Source organism: Pocillopora damicornis, chromosome 6 (assembly GCF_964200805.1).
Source record: "Pocillopora damicornis chromosome 6, jaPocDami1.2, whole genome shotgun sequence".
Taxonomy (NCBI): Eukaryota; Metazoa; Cnidaria; class Anthozoa; order Scleractinia; family Pocilloporidae; genus Pocillopora; species Pocillopora damicornis.
Genome location: NC_142675.1, coordinates 24342501 through 24364365, shown reverse-complemented (window position 1 = coordinate 24364365; position 21865 = coordinate 24342501). Strand labels below are relative to the sequence as shown.

The following is a 21865-nucleotide window of genomic DNA, read 5'->3' as shown; positions in this document are numbered from 1 at the left end:
AAATGCAAGTGCAAAGCCTTTGTTTGCCTGTTAATATGGCGTTGAATTTCAAGCTTGATTGCCAGTTGATTCATCAATTTTATTCTTATTGCATTTGACAAAATGCCAGTATTATCTTTGCAATAGGATTAGGACAGGACTGTGGCCAAAGTCTACAAAAGCTTTCACCACCCGACTTAGGACTGAAGAAACCTCTGTTATTCACGCTCATGTGGTACTAACCGTCAAGAGACATAACAATTGTGAACCAAAGCCAAATATCGTAGTTCTCGCTAGGTTTCCAATTGAACATTCCTATCAACTTGTGAACGAAATGGCAATAATCGGCTTATAACGCAACTGATATGTTTATTATTAGAAACATACAGCTTCAGTATCTAAAGTGCGTTTCAGCCACTTCCGAAACAATTATTGTTAATGTGCGGCGCGACAAAACAAATTAGAAACCCAAAAAAGGCCTCTAAAATAGCTCACATTTATCTAAGGTACTTGACCCGAAAGCAATCAATTACAATAAAAACAAATTTCAACTGACTCCAATCAATCATGTCGCGTCGTAGTATAACTCTTGCGTAGGTAAATTCTCCTCTTCGTGAATCCCCCACCCCCACCCCCGAGAAAAAAATATAAAAATCACATTTGATAGTCAATAAAGAGAAAAAGGTAGAGACTTTATTCACTATTTACCGTAATGTATTTACAGTGAGTATATCGGTGGGCAGGACTTCAAACATGAGCACTCAAACCTTGTGAGGAATTCAAGATTGCAAATGAGGTTGTAATTGTAATGTGTAAAGCGACTTTCACTATGTAAGTGGAATATTCTGATAGCCTCAAACTCTACTCAGAATATACTTCGTGGTAGTGCAATTTATTGCCTGCGACTTGGATAAAATTGTAAGAAAACTGTGGTGTATGTTTTCTACTAAATATTCAACAATGATACAAAACAACTCAAAAACTCGACTGGTAAAAGGAGTGCCCAATTGTTTTGACACTCGTTCGCCGACGCTCGACGAAAGTTAAGCACATTTGTGTAATAGGTATTGTCCTTTGTACTAGACAATTGTGATCCACCTCTTCAGTGAACTTCGACTATGAAGTTTAAGGCACCTTGTTTTCATTTGCATATGAGTGCTGATCACCAGTGTAAAATTACGCGCAATACGAACTCGCGATGTAAAAGCGTAGTTAGAGTAGATTGAGGGACAAACACCCTTCCCTTCCCCACCCCCTTAGTTTTCAACATGGTGGAGCATAAATGCCCCAAAGAAACTATCTCTCTCTCTCATGTAATAGTGGCTCGTGTACGGCACACGAACGGAGATAGTATCGTTGAGTCGAAGCAGGAACACTCCGCCGTGAAACTTCGTGTTGTATTTTTTCGTTTCGTTAATGACACTCGCCATGCTTCTCAAGACTTTTCGGTCGTTGATGAAAGTTGAGTGGGCCATCTGGATTGTAGAGCCATCATAATAAAACATTTGGCTGTATATGAAGTAGTAACCTTCTTTTTTAATTTCCACGGTTCCCGATGACTCATGGTACACGATACTGCCAAACCTGTGGCTCAATTTCCACTTGGTAATGATGTGATTTTCTTAAAAAGGAAGAAGAGGACTAAATGTTACTATGACACTCGTAAAACTCTGAACACCACAAATGCACATGGAATGCTACTGTTTTCCGAGGAGAAACCCTAACAGGCAAACAGCAACGGTAAATTAACGTGCCATTTTAAAGTTTGCTTGCGTCTCTCCAAATTTTATTGTTCTTGGTCAGTTTAAAACTGACCTTTCAGCCTAAAATCAAAGTGTTTGTGGTTTTCTAAGTCCCGGGGTAAACGACCATGGTGCGACCAAGTAATATGTATACATATGTATTTTGTGGTCGCTGAAACATGTCGATAATTGAAATAAAGGGTAGAAACATTGCAGCAGTTCCGGCTGGATTTTCTTGTATTACCGCACAAGAATTTATTTTTAAATTCTATAAAAAATTTCGAGTTGTATTTTCAATTGATTAAGACTTACTAGCTTTTATCCTACCGCCAATTCCAACCAGGTGGATGCTTTCTCCTGCCTTAAATTAGGAAAGTAAATGATTCTAGTATTGACCCACTGTCACTGTCAAGATATACATGCTTATCATTTATTGATCATCGTTGGTTTTTTATCACGAATGCAAGTATCTGTAAGGACATGAGCCTAACTTCATAGGTAGAAAGGAAGCTACAGTTTATGCTTCTGTTAAGCTTGTCGAAATTGTAGGACGAGGGAAAAGCAGATTACCCAGAACATTTGTAGAGCATCATCTTCCAGTATTTACAATCCCTGGAAGCGAGGCTACAAAGCAAAAAACCGTCTCGCTTGCCAACCTAGCTCCCAGGGTCTCTCTTTTCCTTCCCCCTCTCTTCCTCCAGGAAGCGGGAAGAAGACGGAACCTGGTAACTAGTTTGCACACTTACCATTACTCCGGGTGGGCCGGGAGGTCCTAAGGAAAGATAATACAGATTCATTTCAGTCTAGTTTATTTTATGGTGCTAAATATCGTGTCTCCAAAGGCATTTTTTCCTATCTGTTTGTATTCTTTGCTGCGTAAAAATTCATCTTTTTCTCACCATTGCTATAATCACTTATTAATGAATTGAATCCAATGATGTGAGATGTGAGTCGTCTATTTCCCGAAACTTCATCCCAGATTTCGCACGGATAGTGAGACAAGAGATGGAGTAAACTGGCAAAATATCAATTTCATCAAGGTAGTACTCGAGGTAACTTTCAGAATGGGCGAAAAACAGTTCTAAACACTGGATACGCAGCTGAATCCAAACATACCTGGCGGACCTTGCTCTCCTTTAGGTCCCATGTCACCCTTAAGACCGTTTGCTCCGCGTGGGCCCTGGGGACCTGCCCGAAAAAAAAAAGGTAACTGATTCAATTTTGTTTTTGTTTGTAGCACGTGCATTGTGTCAAGGCTTTTAAAGATGACTCCGGATTTTTGTTTCATTAGGTAAGTGGAACAACACCAATTTTAGAAACCTACTATGTTAATTACGAAGAACCATTTTAAAAGAAATAAAAATTTGTGAATAATTAGGATAATGTCAGAGGCACAGGAAAAAAGTTGATGAAACGAATTTGAGGTTTTAGTAGAACAAGAGATAAAATAACCTGTTCCGCCATTGGTTCCATTCGTCCCAGTCGGTCCGGGAGGGCCCGGGTCGCCCTTTTCTCCTAAAAGGATCATACGTAAATCAGGTTTTTGCCTAATCGTGGTATTTGGATGTAAATGTTCCTAGTTGTATTCAGGTTTTACCTCCATTTGGTGTCGGATAAATAACCCATGGAGGGTAAGTGATTTAGATCGTTACGGGAAAAATTACTTTTGACGATGTTCACCGACTACTTGATGAATGTGGACTAAAAAACATCTCTAAACAAAGTACGACACACCAAACCAAACGTTTTTGCACAAGGCTAGTTGAGTATTTTAATTAAAGGTAAAATGACATAGTGGCAGCTTACCTTTCTTGCCTTTGCAGCCTATAAAGAAGAAAAAATAATTTTTCAATCATAGTTTTATAGCACATAAATAGGGTATGATTTCGTGAGTCGTAAGACCAAGGAACATCGATATATCGATAACGTTGCACACTTACCTTTTTTACATTTAATACCTGAGGAAAAAAAACCAAGCGATAGATTTAGGCTCATCAAGTGAAATCAACCTCTGCGATTGAGTTTACCTTAAAGTTTTGAAAATTTAAAACACGATAAAAGGACTTATATTCATTTTTGTTTGTAAATGATCGCCAAATTTCGTTTGGTGTGTTTTCGTTTATGTCACGTATCCCAAGTTTTTCAGAGCAAGTCCAATTTAACTGCATGGAAATTTCACACAGAACAGTAAAATGAATCGGTTAAATAACTACGATGATACTGAGCCGCGTTGGTCCCCTAAAATTTTCAGCTCAATTAGACTTTCTTTGATCGGATTCGACATCTCATCCTTTTGTCTCCCATATTGCTTTTCCAACTGTTGGCCGATAAGTCAACTTAGAATGAAAGCATCTCCGCAGTATTAGGCTTGCTGATTTTGTTTTATTATTAATGAATGAGGAAGATTAAGAACTAACGCAAAAAATTGAGACGAAGTCATTTTATAGCCAAAAGGATAATCATCTGATGCAAAACTTACATGGAAAAACCAATCAGTGAAGAAAACATGCGGAAGTGAAGCTGGGCAAAGTTCAATGAATTGATATCAGCCCAGATTTGATGATTAACATGACAAAAGATATTTTCAAGACTTTTACCTCCCAGTGTTGTTCTCAAAGGAGGGAATAAGCCGTGCTTTATTATTATAAATTTTTTTTTTCGATTTCATGGCAGTCGGTTCCTCTTCTAATTTTGTTTGTTAATTTTGTCTTAAAACATGATGCCCTTTTTGTTCATAAATCGTTGCTAGTCGTTTTTCAGTGACAAGCATCTCAGAAATCTTTTTGTTTTACTTTGCGTAAGTAATCATTTTGAGTCCGGTGCAGTTTAGTGTGCAATGTTTATTCATAGTCGAATGTAATATGGCTTTCAACATTCATTACACAGTGTAAAAAACAATGAACGACTAACCCTAAGCATAATTATGCGAGTATCTTCGACACCTACCGCCGTTTTCAACTTTATAACCGTAAAATTGTCGTCTGCCTCTAGTTTGAGGAAGATGGGAGCTCATTTGCTGCAAAGGAAACAACGACGCGGATTAGAACGTTTAAACAACTTATGTTCACCCACACAATTGGATATGCATAAATTTGGACAACGAGCTACAAAGTACTTCGTAAGATTCAAACAGACCTTATTACCCGGACGTTTCTCCTTCTCCGTCTTTTCCTCTGTCTCCGCGTTAGTTTCGCCCAAAAATTTGTCATCTATCTTCCAGGCGGCGAAACTTGCCTCCAACTTGTGGATACGAGTAGTCAGTTTGACAATAACTGCTTCTAGCGATTGAACTCTCTCAGACTGCAATAGCGTAACGCGGTACAGAGTCGCAATAACAACCGTAACAAGGACGACAAAAATCGCCAGGATGAGAACCACAAACAAAGTCAGAATGCTACGACGAGCACGCGAGCTATCGCGTTTCTCCATATCCGCCAGGTAGTTTCAACGCTGTGTCGAAGCTCCGAGCTGTGTCTCTTGTTTCTGAGAGGGGGCGCTAATTTCTCAGAACTGTTTGATTTATTATTGTCTCACGCTTCGCTTAGCATTTGTCTTAGAAGTTTCTCGGAAAGGAAACAGCCATTTAAACACGTGCTCGTGCATTCCGTTTCCTTAGGAGGGTCGTCTACCTTAGTGAATAAATTTGGGAAGGTCATCATTCGTCTATGAGTTAAATAAAGCTGTGGTTTCATGATCGTAGCTAATTTTTGCTGATTTGGAATGTTTGCATAAGGAATAATGAATGCGATCTCGAACGCCGTGTTTTTACGGGCGTCCTGGAAAGTGGCTGGAGAAAGGGGTCTTGCCTAAATTTGTTAAAGCTATGTGGATATTCATCGGTGATGCTCAGAAATTAAACTACTCCAGGATGCAAATCTAGTATTTCTTCGCTGCTGTGAGTCAAACTTTGTCTCTCAAGGCGTAACTGCTACCTGTAAACAATGGGCACATGGTCAAAACAGGCTGTTTTCATGAAAAACTACTGTACAGTTCTCCAAGTCTTGATTTAACTCCTCGTTATTATCTTCGTTGCAAGATGAATTGGAACAAACAAACAAAAACTTGGAAAAACAAAAACAAACAAAAAGAGTAAATGCCAAGCTGACTCTGTCAAACGCCAAACATTAAGGCAGATCTATTTTTATTAGAAATATGAATTTTTACAACTCCATACACAAAAACAGTATAAAAAGCAAAGTAAAGCGCGTTTGATGACTTACTGTGGTTAACTTGACTAACTATTTGATTTAAACTAGCCAAAATGGAAACAATTATGCGTCAAACTACTTTCCACATGATTTGAGCCTGATTTACCGAAAAATCATCTAAGCACTATTCGGATACCGAAAATAAAGTCGCCTTTCTTTTACTATAATTAAATCCATAAATGATGACTAAGACTAAGACTAATACAATTTCGAAGAACACCCTAATTTGTAAGGTCTCTTTGGCCGTGAAGGTTAACATTTTAACGATTTACAATTTGTCTGTACGCTAACGTCTACAGGAAGGGTAACTGTTCACAGGATCAAAATTTGGATTTCTATATCTAGTTAACATGATAAACTTTACCAAAAAATTGTGAAAATGACTGAAATTGTCGTAAAATAATGAAAGGAAAATTTTCTACGAGCTTTGATATATCTAAGAACCTACAAAACAAGGTCCGTGCAGCAAATTTTAAGTGTGGGAAGATCAAAGACGAACTCATAAGCTTCAGCCGAGAAGGCATGGGATTAGGGCACGCTCGGCAGGACAAGTTTAAAAAAAAAAGGGGGGATGCTAAGCCCCCCCCCCCCCAGTCCTTCCACGGTGCGGTTCCTGCATTATGATAGAGAAGCGGTCGTTGCTAATGAGGGACTAGTCATTATTCATTACCAAGGGGAAGGGGGAGGGGGGGAAGAGAGGTCAGGGGAGTTTTGAGGATCACATGGTTCTCAGGGGGAGATGAGGGGGGATCAGACGTCTCTAACAGATTTTACATGGGGGGGACAGTAAAATATTGACCGCCACTTGAGGAGAATCATTTGAATACTACAGAGCCTTATGGGGGTAACAAGTAAATTTTATTGTGACACAACCAAATACTTCGACCTCTCCCCCCTAGGCGATAAATAATGATCAGTCCCAAAGTTAACTTGCACCGGTCATGCGCATGGCTTTCGTTCTGATTTCCTTTTCGTTTTAATTTTACCCATGGTGTAAATATACTTAAAGCGAGTGCAACGAACTTGACTTTCCACTAACGAGAGGCTTACAGGCTAAGTGTGAAATGTATAAAATCGAAAAAAAAAGGACTGACCACTTCTTTCAAAAAAAAAAAAACAGTGCATGAGGATGAAAGGCTCAACGCCTTAGTCAGGATACAACATGAACACTCCAAAGTAACTATAAGGAGCCGCCATGTAGTAAATCTTGCTCCTGTACACTTCCACTTTAAGAATGTCGCCTCGATTCAGATGAAAAACGCCTCCCTGGAAGTTTGTGTTGAACTTTCTCGAGCAATTCACTGTGCTTGAGACGCTCCCGAGGATTTTGTGGTCATTTAGAACAGTGTAGTGGTTCATTGAGTAGCTGGTGCAATCGTAGTAATACATCTGGCTGTAAACATAGTACATTCCAGAACGACCGATCACCAGGTGACCCACATGTCGTCTGTACAAGATACTTCCATTGACGTGGCCTTCCTTCCAACGATGAACGGTGCCTACCCAACAAAGTTAACACATTTATAAACAATCCACAAGTTAAATTTTGATTGTGTAGAGACGTGCATGGTGGCCTAAGAGTTAATACGTCGAGGGCATCAAATCGAGAGGTACGAATTCGAACCCTGACCGGGTAGTGACGAGTTATCAAAATGGCATTTCTCATAACAACTGTTCCTGATATAAAACGAATATTATTCGTATTGTTACGAGCGTTGGATAACGGAAAATCTGGGTCATCCACGAGAAATCGACCCCCAGATCTTTAGATGACGCCCTCCGATGCTTAACACTGAGCTATACATAGAACTCTATTGTGAGCCAGACCATCAATGGCCATAGGCCTTTTTTATTAGCTGAGCCAGCGAGGAAGCTGGCTGAGTAGGGTAAGCTTGAGGCGCACGCGCTGGAATGAGTGTATGGCACACCAGGTATAGCAAAATTACTAATGTCATACTGCGCCATACGAAGCAGATTATTACAACAATAATACTTATTCGCTGCATGAGTGCGGAGCGCGTTTAGCAGTTTCAAACTGTATTTCGCTTGCGGAGATCAAGGAGAAAATTGACCCACGGTCACGAGACTTAACTAACCAGCATGATGTACTCTTTTTCCGTCGCCAACCAAGTGAGCGCTCTCTCGCATCTGGAAAAGAGAGAAACATGCCGATGATGGTTTTGTTAGAGTTCAACTTGTGAAAAAAAAAACGGAAGAAAAAGGGGAAAAAAAGGAAAAAAAAGAAACACGAGTTGCGAGAAACTCAAAAGAAAAGTCAAACACGTTTTTAGAGTCTCACTTTGAGATATATTTTGAATCGAATTAATTTGAACAAAAAAAAAACAAAAATTTGAGCAAGATTCCTACCATGAGTCCTGGGGGTCCTCTCTCTCCTGCAGACACACACACAAAAAAAATAATAGAGTGAGCCTGCACTCATGTAATTTGCTTGTACAGCCGTCCCTAATGTCTGTGCTTGTATCATGTACGAAGTGTGACTTACCCAATTCTCCTGGTTCTCCCTTTGGCCCAGGTGGACCTACTTCGCCTGAAGGACCTGGTGGCCCGTAGGGTCCCTGGGAACCCTGTGGACCTGCTGGTCCTTTTTGACCGATGGGACCTTCAAATTGAAATGAAAATAGATTAGGTTTTTTTATTACGTACAACTGGATATCACTAGTAATCCTGATTGGCTTCCAAAAAGGACAGTTATTTAAAAGTCGCTCCAGTTTTTGCTCTCAATCGTATCTTTTTCTTAGCCAATGAAAACAGAAATCTAAAACAACACGAACAATTAGACTTTTCCGATTTTGGATTTCGCACTATTTATTTTCGCGACTGAATCAGTCAAATGTTGGCACTGAGCAAAAGCTTGAAATTCTTTGATTTTAAAATGAACGTGAGTTGATGGATTTTGAGCTTCGTGTGGTGCAAATTTGTTATAAATCATACGATTATCCCTCCTTCGTATTAATAATTATCCCCTCCCCTCCCCTCCTTCGCATTTAAACTTATTCCTCTCCTTATCCCCCCTCCCTTGGCATTTACAAGTGTACCCCATATTAGCATTTACAATTATCGGTGCCTGAGGCACAAAATAACCTTGTTGTCCTTTTTTTCCTCTTCTTCCCTTAGCACCTGATAATGAAACACAGACAGACAAGTTAATCTGACCATCCGTTGGAATTTCATGGCAAGAAATTGAAGACCTCGTAGACATAGAATTGAACCGAACGCTATCTTAAAATCATTATCTTTCACCATTATGGTTGTTTTAGTTTTAGGATATCCAGGCAGGAATCCTTGTCAAAAAATTAAATGACAGCTAAAATTAAACGGATGCACTACAATTGGTATTGCCTATATAACCATGTAAAATATTGTTTTCCTCTTTTTTTTCGGTCTTATTAAGATTTCCTAATTGATCAGTAATATTGAAAGAACGGTCATTAAATGTTTTCGCGTAGAACTTTTGGATTGTTTATTCCCAGTTTTATATTCCAGAATACGATCAAAGACAAAAGCTGGACCAGGATGATGCCTTACCTGACGGTCCTGGAGGGCCGGGGGGTCCGCTAGGACACATAACCTTCCCACAGGCGCTTGGAGAGTTTCTTTTGCGCCTCTCATGGAAAACGTTCTTGATGTCAACAATTTCAGTCATCTGTACAAAGTTAAAAAGTTCGATATTATTGAGCCTTTAGCTCGTCATAAACATGCTTCATTAGCCGTAAGTGATTTAGAATGACAGGCGGGTGGGCTCCCCCGCGTGCGTGTTTCTCGTATTCTGGTAGAGCGACACAGGCCAGTGCAGGATAAGATCTCGGCCAACATATTTGGGTTCCTGATGTAGCAGCGATCAATTTGTGATTTTACTTTACAAAGTAACTCTATAAAAATTATCAGGTAAAGCGAAGTTGTCCTGTTTATTTATCTATCTACTCTCATGTTTGTCCAGGTGGAATCACAGACAGCCAGGAGCCCTAATAATGATAAGAAGATACATGAGCTACCTGTAGCGTCAAACACAACCATCTCGTTAAAATTGTGGTTCATTAAGATGTTCTAAAGTGACTAATTTGACCAAGACTAACCCTGGAATGTGTGGCAAGCTTTAACGATTTGCTCTTTAGGTCAAAAAAGAACTGGTTGCTGCGATAGAATTGTGAGGAGAATGCTCTTGACTGCGAAATTAACAGCCAAAAGAAGGGGAAAAGAAAGATGACTGAGAAAAACGAGAAAAAGGAAATGGGAATGAATGAGTGAGTCGTATATGATGTTTCCAGTTGGAATGCAGCAGTTTTTTTTTTTCACGATTGAAAACTTCTATATGAAAAATGGACAAAGAACCCGACGCAGGAAGATAAAATTGGCTCAACATCGTTGAACTTGCTGAAGACCGGGGTCATTAACAGCGATTAAATATCAACTTTACGGTGTTCGTACACAATGCCAGCCACGGGAGGCTGATTAATGATGTCGGTGTTGGTATGCATTTGCATTTAAAGATGAATTAGCGGTGAAAGTCTCTTCCTTTCCGAGAATTTTAGTTTCATGCTGTCTGGTATGAAAATCCGGAAGGAAAGTAAAGCTCCGTATTATACAACAATGAGCAACATGATATCCGTTTTTCCTTCGCGTGGAGATAGTTGATGACCCCGTTTTAATTGATAATTGTGGAGAATTCGAATGATCATTTCTATCAGGCGACAGAAAATGACATCTTATTCAAGATGGAGGTTTATCTTGGTAACGTGACAGATAACGATCAGGAGTAATGGATGTATGCAGATTTATCTTCAACACGCAATCAAGGATGACCTTTTGTTCCAAATTTGCATCAGTTGTCAACAAGGCTGGTTTTGTGGAAAGAGACATCTCGTCGCGCACTAAGTATTATCGATGACATGAATTAAAATATCTGATTGCGTAGGACGTAATCGTCGATTATTTTGGACTTGTTGTATTACCTGAGGTCTTTTGTCCTTGTTTTCACGCTGGTCTTGGGTGCTTGAGGGCGACACAGTCGTCTTAGAAGCGTTAACTGTTCCCTTCTCCAATAAAACAACTCTACCCCGCAAATCTTGGACGTAATGTCTCAACTCGTTGTAATCTCGCATCAAATAAACGACGAAGGCACTCAGTGACACGCAATACACGAGTAACAACACCAGAGCTAGCGCTACAAGAAGCCGAAGCGAACTTGTTTTCGCTTTTTCCGCCATTGCTGATGAGTTCTACGCTGACTCAATGCGGCTGAGTTGAAATCGACATGGCTCACGGCGTCAGGGCTGACTGGAGCTGTAGCGGGGTGATCAGACAACTTCCTGTCAGCGAGGTCATTAGTTGAGTTCTTAGAATTTACGCACCAGGAGTAAAATTGGATCACGTGACCTTCTTGTCTGTTTCAGTTTGTCTGCATTGTGCTCCTTGCGTAGGTTTTGCTGCCTAAAAGGTTGGGAAGAAATATGAAAAAATACCACGCAGAGGTTGGAAAATTTCCTTAGCCGGATGGAAAGTAATGTTGAGGGAAGCTCAGATATACAAATCGATTGTAAATGTTCGAAGTATTATGAATACTTTTTTCTAACCCGTCAAACCAAGTTGCTTAAAGGTGATGTATAGAGGAATTCTTGGTTAGATAACAGGGCTGGTCAGTAGAGCACGAGCGCTACTTTGAAAGTGATGGGGGGGGGGGGGTGGGGAGCGAGTCTGAAATAATGCTTGTTTCTCCTCTGTGCCAAAATAAAGTGACGGTTTTTAATGACAGTAATAATCATTTATAAAACAACCTGACATGCTTCGAAATGCCACAAGACGCTAGTATGGGATCTCTTCTCTTTTCTGGGAAATCATGCTCACACCTTGATGCAGAAGTATACTTTATCTTTAAAACATAGAAGGCTATGAAGTCTCGCAGCCGCAATGATTCTCAATGGAAGGGAATATCCGAGAGCGTAGAGGACTTGGGAAGATTCCTTTGCTTCTGATGTAATGACACCTTACGGCCTGCTTCATTAGGGAATGTCGGAGAAGGGGAGGGGGGGGGGGGGGAGGGAATGCTCCGCTCACAAGTCACGAAAACCAAGAATCATGAAGCACCACCATAAACGGAGTACCAAGAAATTTGAAGAGGGAACGCACCAAAGCAGCAAAAACAGAAGCCGATAAAAGTAATTAACCTCATAAACTTTATTTCAATTTCAAATTAAATGTATCCAAATAAAGTGAGAAAAATCACATGCTGAGTATCATAAAATACGAAGGCCAAGTTCATCAAGAGCATCTTCTGGCATCCCGTTTATATCTTTCCAATCTTTAAGGAGCCTTGTTCATAATTGGCTTATCAGTCCCTCATCCTTTTTCCAGCTCACTGGACTAATGTTTAACATTGTTAATCAAGTTAAACATACATTCGTACGATATAAAAAATAACGCAAACTGTGTTGACCTAGCTTACTTGATATGGTACTTGAGAAACGTTAAGTAAAAGCGGCGTCTGCATCCTAATGACGATAATCTCCTTAGCATCCGTTCTCCAGGCCCCGGTTGTTCGAAGATCGGATAACGCTATCCACTGGATAAATCTCTATCCGGTGAATAACGATATACGTTTTTCTATCACTTATCCGCTGGATAGCGATTTATTCGTTGGATGGCGTTATCCGCCCTTAACGCAACTGAGCCCAGGAAGTCACGCAACGTAAACACCGCGCCTGTTTTAAAGGAAGAATAATGCAACTTCTCAAAGGAGAACGATAAAAATTTATACTTGAGAATACGTTACTCCAGCAACAAACTATATTTTGTCAACGATCAGCGGTAATCACTTGAAAAAATCTATATTTTTACAATCATTATGTTTTCAGACATGCACATATCTTTAGGGGGTCAAATTTCCATTAGCAACTGTCCGAAACGGCAGTCTCTGGGCAGTCTTTCAGTTTCAAGACAGCCCTTTCTTTCAATTACTTCTCCTGATTGCTAAAAAACTTAGTCAAATGAAAACATCAAAATCAACGAGTGTCAACCACGAACGACTATAACCTTGTAAACAAACAAAAAAAAAAAAAACTGAAATATTGATCTCGTCGGGATTTTACGAAGAGCGTGATACGATGACTATCTATGACACTTGCTTGATATCACACCACCACAAGGAAACAGCCTTGTGCGACAAAACGGTTGTTGAAACGGTTCGTTAAAAAAAAAAGAAAAAAAAAGGTACACAGCTTCAGTGAAAGGCTGGATTGCCCATGTCATTGACAATCTCTATATAGCTATAAATTACTTTTCTCTGCACTCCTGCAAAACATTACGTATACATGCTCTTTTCTGGTTCCTTCCCTGCTAAACTTGATAAACTTTTCTGGTGGTACTGATTAATAACTGCTATTATCCTGGTTCTGTGCTTGCTCGAAGAACATGAAATCCTATGAAGAGGGAAGTAAACGGATTTCACGAACAAAAATAGCAAGATTTTTAAAACCACCATATAATTGAGTTACAGAGGTATACACAAACACTACATACATTCATTTTTAACTTGAAGAAAGGTAAGTTCTCTCATAAGTAGCATTGTTTTCATGAACCCTTTAATCCCTAACATCAGAATGCATCTTCTCCATACTACTCCCTATACATTTCCTTGGGTTCTGACAAAGAGAATTTGTTCAATTATTAAGACCGTCTTTAGTTAGTGATCATCTCCTTTATTCTCATAACCTTACTGTTAATTTAAGGGTAATTTTGTAAGGAGAAATTAGATGTTAGTCACACTTAGGGGTTAAACTGTAGCATCAGGAGAATCATGTACAGTGGCAGCAGAAGAAAAATCTATTAGTTGAATAAAATAGCTCAGGTAATCAGAATTTAGGTAGAGAATTTGGCACAGTAGCTGGAGAATTCTCCCACCTCCAATTCCTCATTCACAACTTCAAGCCGACATCTAAGTGATGTGTCTAATAACCTCTAGCATGGGGAAGTGGCTGGACATTGAGTCCTGCTGGGAACACCGCCCATGAGTGACTGGACATGAAATTATACTTGGGATCAAACCCATGAGTGGCCTAACACCAAGTTGTGTTGAGGACACAACTAAGGTGGCTGGAAACGGAGTCATGTTGAGAACACCACTGAGGTGGCTAGACACTGAGCCTAGCTTGGGGTACCAACCATAAGTGGTTAGATACTGAGCCTAGCTTGGGGTACCAACTATAAGTGGCTAGACACTGAGCCAAGTTGTGTTGAGGACACAACTAAGGTGGCTGGAAACAGAGTCATGTTGAGAACACCACTGAGGTGGCTAGACACTGAGCCTAGCTTGGGGTACCAACCATAAGTGGCTAGACACTGAGCCTAGCTTGGGGTACCAACCACAAGTGGCTAGACACTGAGCCTAGCTTGGGGTATCAACCACAAGTGGCTAGACACTGAGCCTAGCTTGGGGTACCAACCACAAGTGGCTAGACACTGAGACTAGCTTGGGGTACCAACCATAAGTGGTTAGACACTGAGCCTAGCTTGGGGTACCAACCACAAGTGGCTAGACACTGAGCCTAGCTTGGGGTACCAACCATAAGTGGTTAGACACTGAGCCTAGCTTGGGGTACCAACCATAAGTGGTTAGACACTGAGCCTAGCTTGGGGTACCAACCATAAGTGGTTAGACACTGAGCCTAGCTTGGGGTACCAACCATAAGTGGTTAGACACTGAGCCTAGCTTGGGGTACCAACCATAAGTGGTTAGACACTGAGCCTAGCTTGGGGTACCAACCACAAGTGGCTAGACACTGAGCCTAGCTTGGGGTACCAACCATAAGTGGTTAGACACTGAGCCTAGCTTGGGGTACCAACCACAAGTGGTTAGACACTGAGCCTAGCTTGGGGTACCAACCACAAGTGGCTAGACACTGAGCCTAGCTTGGAGTACCAACCACATATGGTTAGACACTGAGCCTAGCTTGGGGTACCAACCATAAGTGGTTAGACACTGAGCCTAGCTTGGGGTACCAACCACAAGTGGCTAGACACTGAGCCTAGCTTGGGGTACCAACCATAAGTGGTTAGACACTGAGCCTAGCTTGGGGTACCAACCATAAGTGATTAGACACTGAGCCTAGCTTGGGGTACCAACCACAAGTGGTTAGACCCTGAGCCTAGCTTGGGGTACCAACCATAAGTGGTTAGACACTGAGCCTAGCTTGGGGTACCAACCACAAGTGGCTAGACACTGAGCCTAGCTTGGGGTACCAACCATAAGTGGCTAGACACTGAGCCTAGCTTGGGGTACCAACCACAAGTGGCTAGACACTGAGCCTAGCTTGGGGTACCAACCATAGGTGGTTAGACACTGAGCCTAGCTTGGGGTACCAACCACAAGTGGTTAGACACTGAGCCTAGCATGGGGTACCAACCACAAGTGGCTAGACACTGAGCCTAGCTTGGGGTACCAACCATAGGTGGCTAGACACTGAGCCTAGCTTGGGGTACCAACCATAAGTGCTTGGACACTGAGTCATGCTGGGGACACCAACCACAAGTGGTGATGTGTGACTAAGGACAAAATTAACATGTAATGTGTGAATTTTACAGTGAGGTGAGCAGGATTTGTGAATTTAAGAACCAGCCTGACATGCATTTGCCTCCAGAAATTTTCTCTTTCACACAAGATGAGAGATTTGAAGTTTTCTTCTCATAAACACGATGAATTAATTTTCCATAAATGTGTGTAAAACAAGATCAGGACCCCACTCCCATTAGCTATCCTCTTCTAGGTATAGTTCATACAGAAAGTGACCAGCAAGTGAACTTACAATAAGAAAACAAGCACCAAGTACAACAGCCTTCATTTTCACATCAAGATCCATAGGAACTGCAAATTTTAAAAAAAAAATCTTTAAAAAAATGCTAGCCACTAATCTATAAATAGACATAATCTGTTCTATGTACCTCTTTTTCCAAAAAGAAAAAAGATCACTTTTATTCACATAGAAATAAAACACAACATTCCTTTTCTGCCCTGTAACAGTCGAAACACAAAAGTAAAATAAAAGCGCTTAACTTAGTAATGAAAAACTCAAGGAAGCTTTAAAAAGCATCTAGAGATCAACCTATGGGCCCTCTCAAACACAATTAAATGAAAACCATTTCTTTCTTTTTCCTATACCTTAGATAATGAATTCCCTACCCTTTGATATACTGCTTCACCTGAAAATGTATCCCTAGGCTTTTTGGGAGGTGCATCTTATATAATCCATATAATATAATATATACTTACTTCTATATAATATATATATAGAAGTAAACAGAGCTGAGAGTGCCGACCTGGGGGTGCACTACCATTGAGAGTCAAAACTGTGCAACCAAACCACTTTAACCCTGTACACCCTAACATTAGTATGCATATTCTCCATAATGTTCCCTACTCATCTCCTGAGGTGCTGGCCGGGATAATTTGTTTAACAATCAAGAGCTTCTTTGGTTAGAGATCATTTCCTTTATTCTCTCATGACTTTCATGCGTGATTCAGGGGTGATAATATAAGGAGACAATTAGATGCCAGTCACTCTCAGGGGTTATAGGGTTAAGTTAACATGTGAGAGAGGAAGTCAGAGATCACTGCTGGCAGTAATTTCTCTCAAATAGTTAAGATAATAACTTACATGTGATACCAAAGTTGTCTGCATCAGTAAACGCCTCCTTTACCAAACCAGTCCACTGTTTAGAAATTCTTCCAACCTGATTCTGGCCATCTGCAGAGAGCACCTGTTTCATTCACAAAGAAAACATAACATTACCAGTTAACATAAGTGATGAAGTATCATCAAGTATTCCTCAAGCAAAGAGGTCCACCTCAGCAACCAGTCACTCTTGTTGCATAGAGAAAACTAGCAGCATTCTGTTGGAATGTCACTATTCACATCCAAGGGGCTATTACATTGTGTGTAACCATTCCTAGTAAAGCATGGCCGATTGAGATGAAGTAATTTTAAGGCAGATAGGGAAGGAACCATATAAGAGGCTTCAGTGGTTCAATGTAACCTTATTTTAATCAATCTTAACCATTGATTTTAATCAATCTTAACTCCCAGAAGTGATTAACATGAAACTTCTCCCTATAATATCCATACATTAGTCAGCAAACAGGTTTTGAGAATATTCAAACTCATCATATAGAAGCTGCTATCTTAATCTAGCACCAAGTTCCGATAACTAATTTACAAGGAAATGTGTAGCAGCCAGAGGGAAGAATTGACAATCAGGTCTTGGAAGTTAAAGGGTTAAGTCAAATACAGTGCGTTGAATGCAAACAGATTCGTAAATATAGCCAACTAAAATGCAAACAATCAAAAATTCCACCACAATATTGCAAGCTGTTACCTGAAAGTCAACATCTCCACAGAGATTGCACTGGCAGAAGGGTCCTTCAATTCTCAGGATTGTTTCTCTGTCAGCATTCTGGATTGTAAACTTAGGAATGCATATTGACCATCTAAAGATAAAATAATATTTGTGTGTACACCTTAATTCTAGTTTGCTAAAAGCATGTGGCTAATTCTTGCTGGTGATATTTTCATGATGTCAAAGATACAGACATACTTAAAATTGAAAGAAAGGCTGTCATAACCTCTAACTATCAGATTTATTTTTATCTCAAGATGCACTTATTTCCCATAATGAGTTAAGCAAGGACCCACATAGAGCTATTTTCAACAGTGTCAAAAGTAATATGGGATTGTTTTGATTTAGCTTGATTTCCTCCAAGATTGGTCCAGAAGACTTTTCCAGCCTTTTCACCCATCAGATTAGAAAAAACCCAATTGCCACTTGTTCACATGAGTTTTCCCATACTTCCTGCATTTTGCTAATTTTTATCATGGGTTCTTATTGATTCCCTGCCATGTTTTCTTTCCTTTTGACTGGCTGTTGTGATTACTGAGGTTTTGGTCCCATGATAATTCTCAATCAAAATGCCCTCTCTTTGTGAGTAAGCAATAAGTTTCTTACTCCTGAGCACAGTAGCCAAGGACTGTCCCAGGTGGTGATTGCACTTCAATCTCCTGTAGACAACAAGGAAATAAGCAAGACTGACAACGCAGAGGACGAGTCAAATGCACAATTTCCTGCTGATGATTGTCCAGGATTTTCATTTCAAAAGGTCTTCCTGGGCCACAACACTGTCGTGTACAGCAATCAGTATCTAAAACATACCAACAGAAAAATGTATCATTTATAATCTTATAATCAGAGTTTATTAGATCTGAATTCTCAGAAAGAGGTGGAGTCAGGGAAAAGGGCAAAGACATGCTGGGAAAGGAAGGCCATCCAAGTAAATCGTATAGTTAAAATTTTTTTTTTAATATTTAACCATGAAAAATTGAGTTAAAGGAATATAAACCATGATCTACCGAAATATAATTATTGCTCCACTCTACTTACATAAGCTTGTATAAATATTAACAAGCCTCCGTGATTCATTAGGGAAAATTTCAAGCTAATTTCCCTAAAAAATCCAGCCACTAAATTATGATTTAAAACTAATTAAGAAACTTTAATATGAAATTACACTGCACATATCAACCACAGCGTATCAAAATAGAACAAAATTTCAAATTTTCATGCGCCTTATTCTAGATCATAATTTTAATTAAGCTAGCTCTCTGTCTTGAACTTCACCGAACAAATAAAGAAAAAATGTAAAAAGTAAAATCCAGCCTAACACGCATATTTCTTATGATTTGCTATTAAAGAATGCGGAAAAATGTTTTCGCATGCTCATTATAAAAAACGGAAACCGCGAACACGAATGATGGAAAAAAAAGAGTTCCGTTAAAACATGAATTAGCATGTACCGCTAAGTATCCCTTAAGTTTTTTAAAAATTAATGAGAACTGCATATATCTTTCTGAATTAATAAGGTGTGCGTTCAATTCGTTAGTAGAATTCTGTTTTAATATATGAAGCCTCAAAATATTACTGCAAAATTGTAGTATACATGACAACTAAATGTACTCACTTTCCGCTGCGAAAAACACCTGCTGTCCCATGCTGTTCAAAATCTTGTATTTGTTGTTGGTTTCAAAGCCAGTGAAAGCTGTAAAAGTATCCAAACAAATAAATATATATGTGCATGCACATAAGTCTGAAAAGATTACATGTAACCATGTATTCAAAGAAAAAACCAACGGAATAAACAGCCGAGTTCTAAACATTTACCTTCTAGGAGTTCGACTTGCTGTTTTATTAAAAGTTGATCTATTTGGGTTAGATATTCCAGTCCTGGAGGACAGTTCGCTGGAACTGGGGGAGGAGGCATCCATTGCATTTGTCCATAACCTGCAGGAGCTGGGGCTGCAAATCCTTCGGCAAAATAAACAAAGTTTGTATTTTTGTAGTTTTAACACTCTATATGAGAGCTTCTGCTCACATTACATTACTAAAACGACAAACAAGTGCTTTTTAAGCGACACAATTCCGAGGTGATTCTCCATGAATCTCGTTGACAGTACATTGGAAAACCTTACGAAGTGTATTCTATATTTTGATCGAGTTTCTTCGCACTATTTTCTAATAAAATTAAATTACACTAGGTTTAGTAATCTAGAAAGTATTTTTCCTGTTTTAAGCACGGTGTAGTTTCGAGTCATCGACGAACAAATTTCGTTATCACGTATGGTGGGGTGAAGAACTTTTTCTGAATTTGATCGCAAGCAATAGTTAATGACCTGAAAACTGATGTTAAAGAGTGACAGCCCTGATTGAAAACAATTCAAAAAGCCGTCAAAAACTTAATTTTTTTACCAGGTTGTTGGCTAACAGGCGGTGCATAGCCAGGTTGAGTAGGAGCATATCCAGGTTGCGCCGGCGGTGGATAACCTGCTTGTGGTGGGGGATAACCACCTTGAGGTGGTGGATAACCACCTTGAAGCGGTGGATAACCTCCTTGAGGTGGTTGATAACCTCCTTGAAGTTGAGGGTTACTTTCCACAGGCGGTGGGTACCCGTAACCTGGCTGTGCCATGATGTTACAAAAGCGTTCAAACGGCTGGAAACTTTCCCACGTCACTCTGGTCACTGTAAACAAATGTACGTACCTTACCCTATCCCTAGGCAGTGAGGATCAATGCTTTAAAAAAAAACACTCACTTCCTGCCATGCCTATTCAATTCAGAATGTGGAGGATAAATGAAACATGAATTAATTTCGTTTTCAATTCAAAAACTAAATTTTCAACTGCACAGGGCTTGCTGTTCCTTTTTTTTCCCCAATCGCTACTAAGTTACTCGGGTAGAGTCCCTTGGGAGTGTTGTTTTGTCAACGGCAAGCTGCGCGAAGTGGCTTGTGGGCTGAACAAGATGGCTGCCGAAACTTCGGTCGAGGAGTCACAGGACGTGACAATGGAGGAAAACACTCCGTCTAAAGATCAAGGAGTACAGAAAATGTTTACTCTCAAAAAATGGAATGCTGTAGCCATGTGGTCTTGGGATGTAGAATGCGATACGTGTGCCATTTGTCGCGTGCAAGTAATGGGTGAGTTTAGATCATGTAATTTTTAGTCTGTTTCTGAAGTTCAGCAGTGGTTTGTTTGTTTCTTTTTTTCCCAGAAAAATCATTTTATTTTTTCATCGAATTCTTTCGTAGATGCTTGCCTCCGATGCCAGTCTGACAACAAACAAGAAGAATGCGTTGGTAAGACAGTTTATGTCGTTGAGTACTCTAACCTTGAGACTTGCTAACTAAACTATGAAACTAACATTATGTTCTTGAGCTCACCACTAACAGATCTCTGGTATTTCTGATTATTTATCCACACCTGAACTACATATTTAGATAGTCGAAGAAGAGGAAAAATAGGTCCAAGGAGAATTATATTAGTATGGTTGTAACCCTTTCACTCCCAAGATCTCATTATAAATTCTCCTTACTATCTGCCATACAATTCTCATGCTGTTAGTTTGGAGTATTTGCTACTGGATTAATAAATATTCCCCTAATTGATTATTTTTTTATTCCCACCTCTTGTCAGCCTGAAATTGCATGGATATTGTGTTGATAAACTCTGTCTTGGTCACAAATCGGAGTTGAGGGTCAGAGACATCTTACTTTTTCACAAAAATTGAAATTGTCCTATGTCTTTGAAGCAGTGTTAACATTAAATTTTCTCTTGTTTCAGTTGTGTGGGGAGAGTGCAATCACTCATTTCATAACTGCTGTATGTCACTCTGGGTAGTGCAAAATAACAGATGTCCACTCTGTCAGCAAGAATGGATTGTCCAAAGAATTGGCAGATAACATCAAAGCAATGTAAACAGCAGGAATATTGATTAAAGAGACTTCTTGGACGATTTTTTTAAAACTGAATTCAGCATTGGAATAATGCTAGTCTGCCTTTTAACAAAATTGTGTGTTCTTGGTCATCAAATTGTGTTAACAATTTCTGAATTCCTTAGGGTAATTTAGTGTTATCAACTTGGTTGAATGCGTAAATTGACCATCATGAAGATTTAGAAGGGTGAAGTTTCAAGCATTAGCCTTTCATCAGAGTGATTGGAGGAATTGTGGGTTGTGTGTGAGTTTATATACAAAAAATGCAGCTAAGCTATCGGTAGGGATCGGTAGAGAAAACAAGAATAAATTATATGGAAAAGTGTTCATTGATACCGCGGGGATTAAGAGTGCCACTTTGGAAGATAAATTTTTGTTCTTGAGTTTTGTGGCTTTCTGAACTGCCTAGATGTAAGGACAGAAACCCTTTACGAATTCCTTACGATCTAACTAGATGATGAATCATTGAAAAGATAAACTTTAATTTTACTCAGTATATGGAGATTGCAGTATGTAGAGGAAACTTATTGCAAAGAATTGTCATTTCTACTTGAGAAAGTTGCTCATTATCAGAAGATTTCCAGTCTCAGAACATTGCCCATTTGCCTT

General features: G+C 39.7%; 4 protein-coding genes and 1 long non-coding RNA gene across 13 annotated transcripts in view; 2 read left to right on the top strand and 3 right to left on the bottom strand.

Moving 5' to 3' along the window:
* LOC149044574 (uncharacterized) overlaps positions 1–12171 on the top strand; it is a 34544-nt gene extending 22373 nt beyond the window's left edge. For 2 of the 8 annotated variants that reach the window (XR_016187726.1, XR_016187727.1), the window contains 3 exons: positions 2959–3012; positions 4482–4518; positions 9888–12171. This is a non-coding gene — a long non-coding RNA (uncharacterized LOC149044574). Of the gene's footprint in view, positions 1–2958; positions 3013–3311; positions 3353–4481; positions 4519–9433 lie in introns of all 8 variants that reach the window. The other 6 variants (XR_016187731.1, XR_016187732.1, XR_016187728.1 and 3 more) reach the window with 6 other exon arrangements.
* LOC149044575 (uncharacterized) lies at positions 651–5293 on the bottom strand. 2 transcript variants are annotated; one of them, XM_089209676.1, is made up of 9 exons: positions 4857–5293; positions 4668–4737; positions 3662–3679; positions 3528–3545; positions 3174–3236; positions 2838–2909; positions 2468–2493; positions 2034–2082; positions 651–1600 (listed from the first exon to the last, which is right to left on the bottom strand). In XM_089209676.1, exons 1-9 carry the CDS (start codon positions 5148–5150, stop codon positions 1236–1238), a joined length of 975 nt encoding a protein of 324 aa, XP_089065802.1. In that variant the 5' UTR covers positions 5151–5293; the 3' UTR covers positions 651–1235. The 2 variants fall into 2 exon arrangements, with proteins under 2 accessions (XP_089065802.1, XP_089065803.1); XM_089209677.1 differs by lacking the exon at positions 3662–3679.
* LOC113676214 (uncharacterized) lies at positions 5849–11154 on the bottom strand. The gene is made up of 7 exons (XM_089209679.1): positions 10900–11154; positions 9476–9593; positions 9032–9067; positions 8433–8549; positions 8297–8322; positions 8026–8077; positions 5849–7428 (listed from the first exon to the last, which is right to left on the bottom strand). The coding sequence occupies exons 1-7, from the start codon at positions 11152–11154 to the stop codon at positions 7076–7078; spliced, it is 957 nt and encodes a 318-aa protein (XP_089065805.1). The 3' UTR covers positions 5849–7075.
* Positions 12103–20216, bottom strand: LOC113676346 (phospholipid scramblase 2). The gene is made up of 8 exons (XM_027193000.2): positions 19733–20216; positions 19148–19291; positions 18948–19025; positions 17939–18131; positions 17312–17423; positions 16594–16696; positions 15745–15803; positions 12103–13362 (listed from the first exon to the last, which is right to left on the bottom strand). Exons 1-8 carry the CDS (start codon positions 19950–19952, stop codon positions 13312–13314), a joined length of 960 nt encoding a protein of 319 aa, XP_027048801.2. The 5' UTR covers positions 19953–20216; the 3' UTR covers positions 12103–13311.
* Positions 20201–21865, top strand: part of LOC113676351 (RING-box protein 2) — a 2289-nt gene continuing 624 nt past the window's right edge. Inside the window, exons 1-3 of the mRNA XM_027193007.2 lie at positions 20201–20461; positions 20573–20620; positions 21105–21865. The exon at positions 21105–21865 is cut by the window's right edge and continues 624 nt beyond it. Of these exons, the coding sequence (XP_027048808.2) occupies positions 20287–20461; positions 20573–20620; positions 21105–21223 (342 nt within the window). The 5' untranslated portion in view covers positions 20201–20286 and the 3' untranslated portion in view covers positions 21224–21865. The remainder of the gene's footprint in view (positions 20462–20572; positions 20621–21104) is intronic.

Bases quoted from the DNA above. Each gene is read 5' to 3' on its own strand.
- LOC149044575 (XM_089209676.1), bottom strand. From the start codon at position 5,150: ATGGAGAAACGCGATAGCTCGCGTGCTCGTCGTAGCATTCTGACTTTG. The intron at 2,494-2,837 runs GTATGTTTGGAT...ATCTTTCCTTAG, and splicing joins AGGAGAGCAAGGTCCGCCAG to GACCTCCCGGCCCACCCGGA. The intron at 1,601-2,033 runs GTAAGTCTTAAT...TTCCTTTTTAAG, and splicing joins TGGCGGTAGGATAAAAGCTA to AAAATCACATCATTACCAAG.
- LOC113676214 (XM_089209679.1), bottom strand. From the start codon at position 11,154: ATGGCGGAAAAAGCGAAAACAAGTTCGCTTCGGCTTCTTGTAGCGCTA. The intron at 9,594-10,899 runs GTAATACAACAA...AACTTTGTACAG, and splicing joins ACAAGGACAAAAGACCTCAG to ATGACTGAAATTGTTGACAT. The intron at 8,078-8,296 runs GTAGGAATCTTG...TCTCTTTTCCAG, and splicing joins GAGGACCCCCAGGACTCATG to ATGCGAGAGAGCGCTCACTT.
- LOC113676346 (XM_027193000.2), bottom strand. From the start codon at position 19,952: ATGGCACAGCCAGGTTACGGGTACCCACCGCCTGTGGAAAGTAACCCT. The intron at 15,804-16,593 runs GTAAGTTATTAT...TAAAATTTGCAG, and splicing joins AGACAACTTTGGTATCACAT to TTCCTATGGATCTTGATGTG. The intron at 13,363-15,744 runs GTAAGTTCACTT...CCCTCTTCATAG, and splicing joins TTGGTGCTTGTTTTCTTATT to GATTTCATGTTCTTCGAGCA.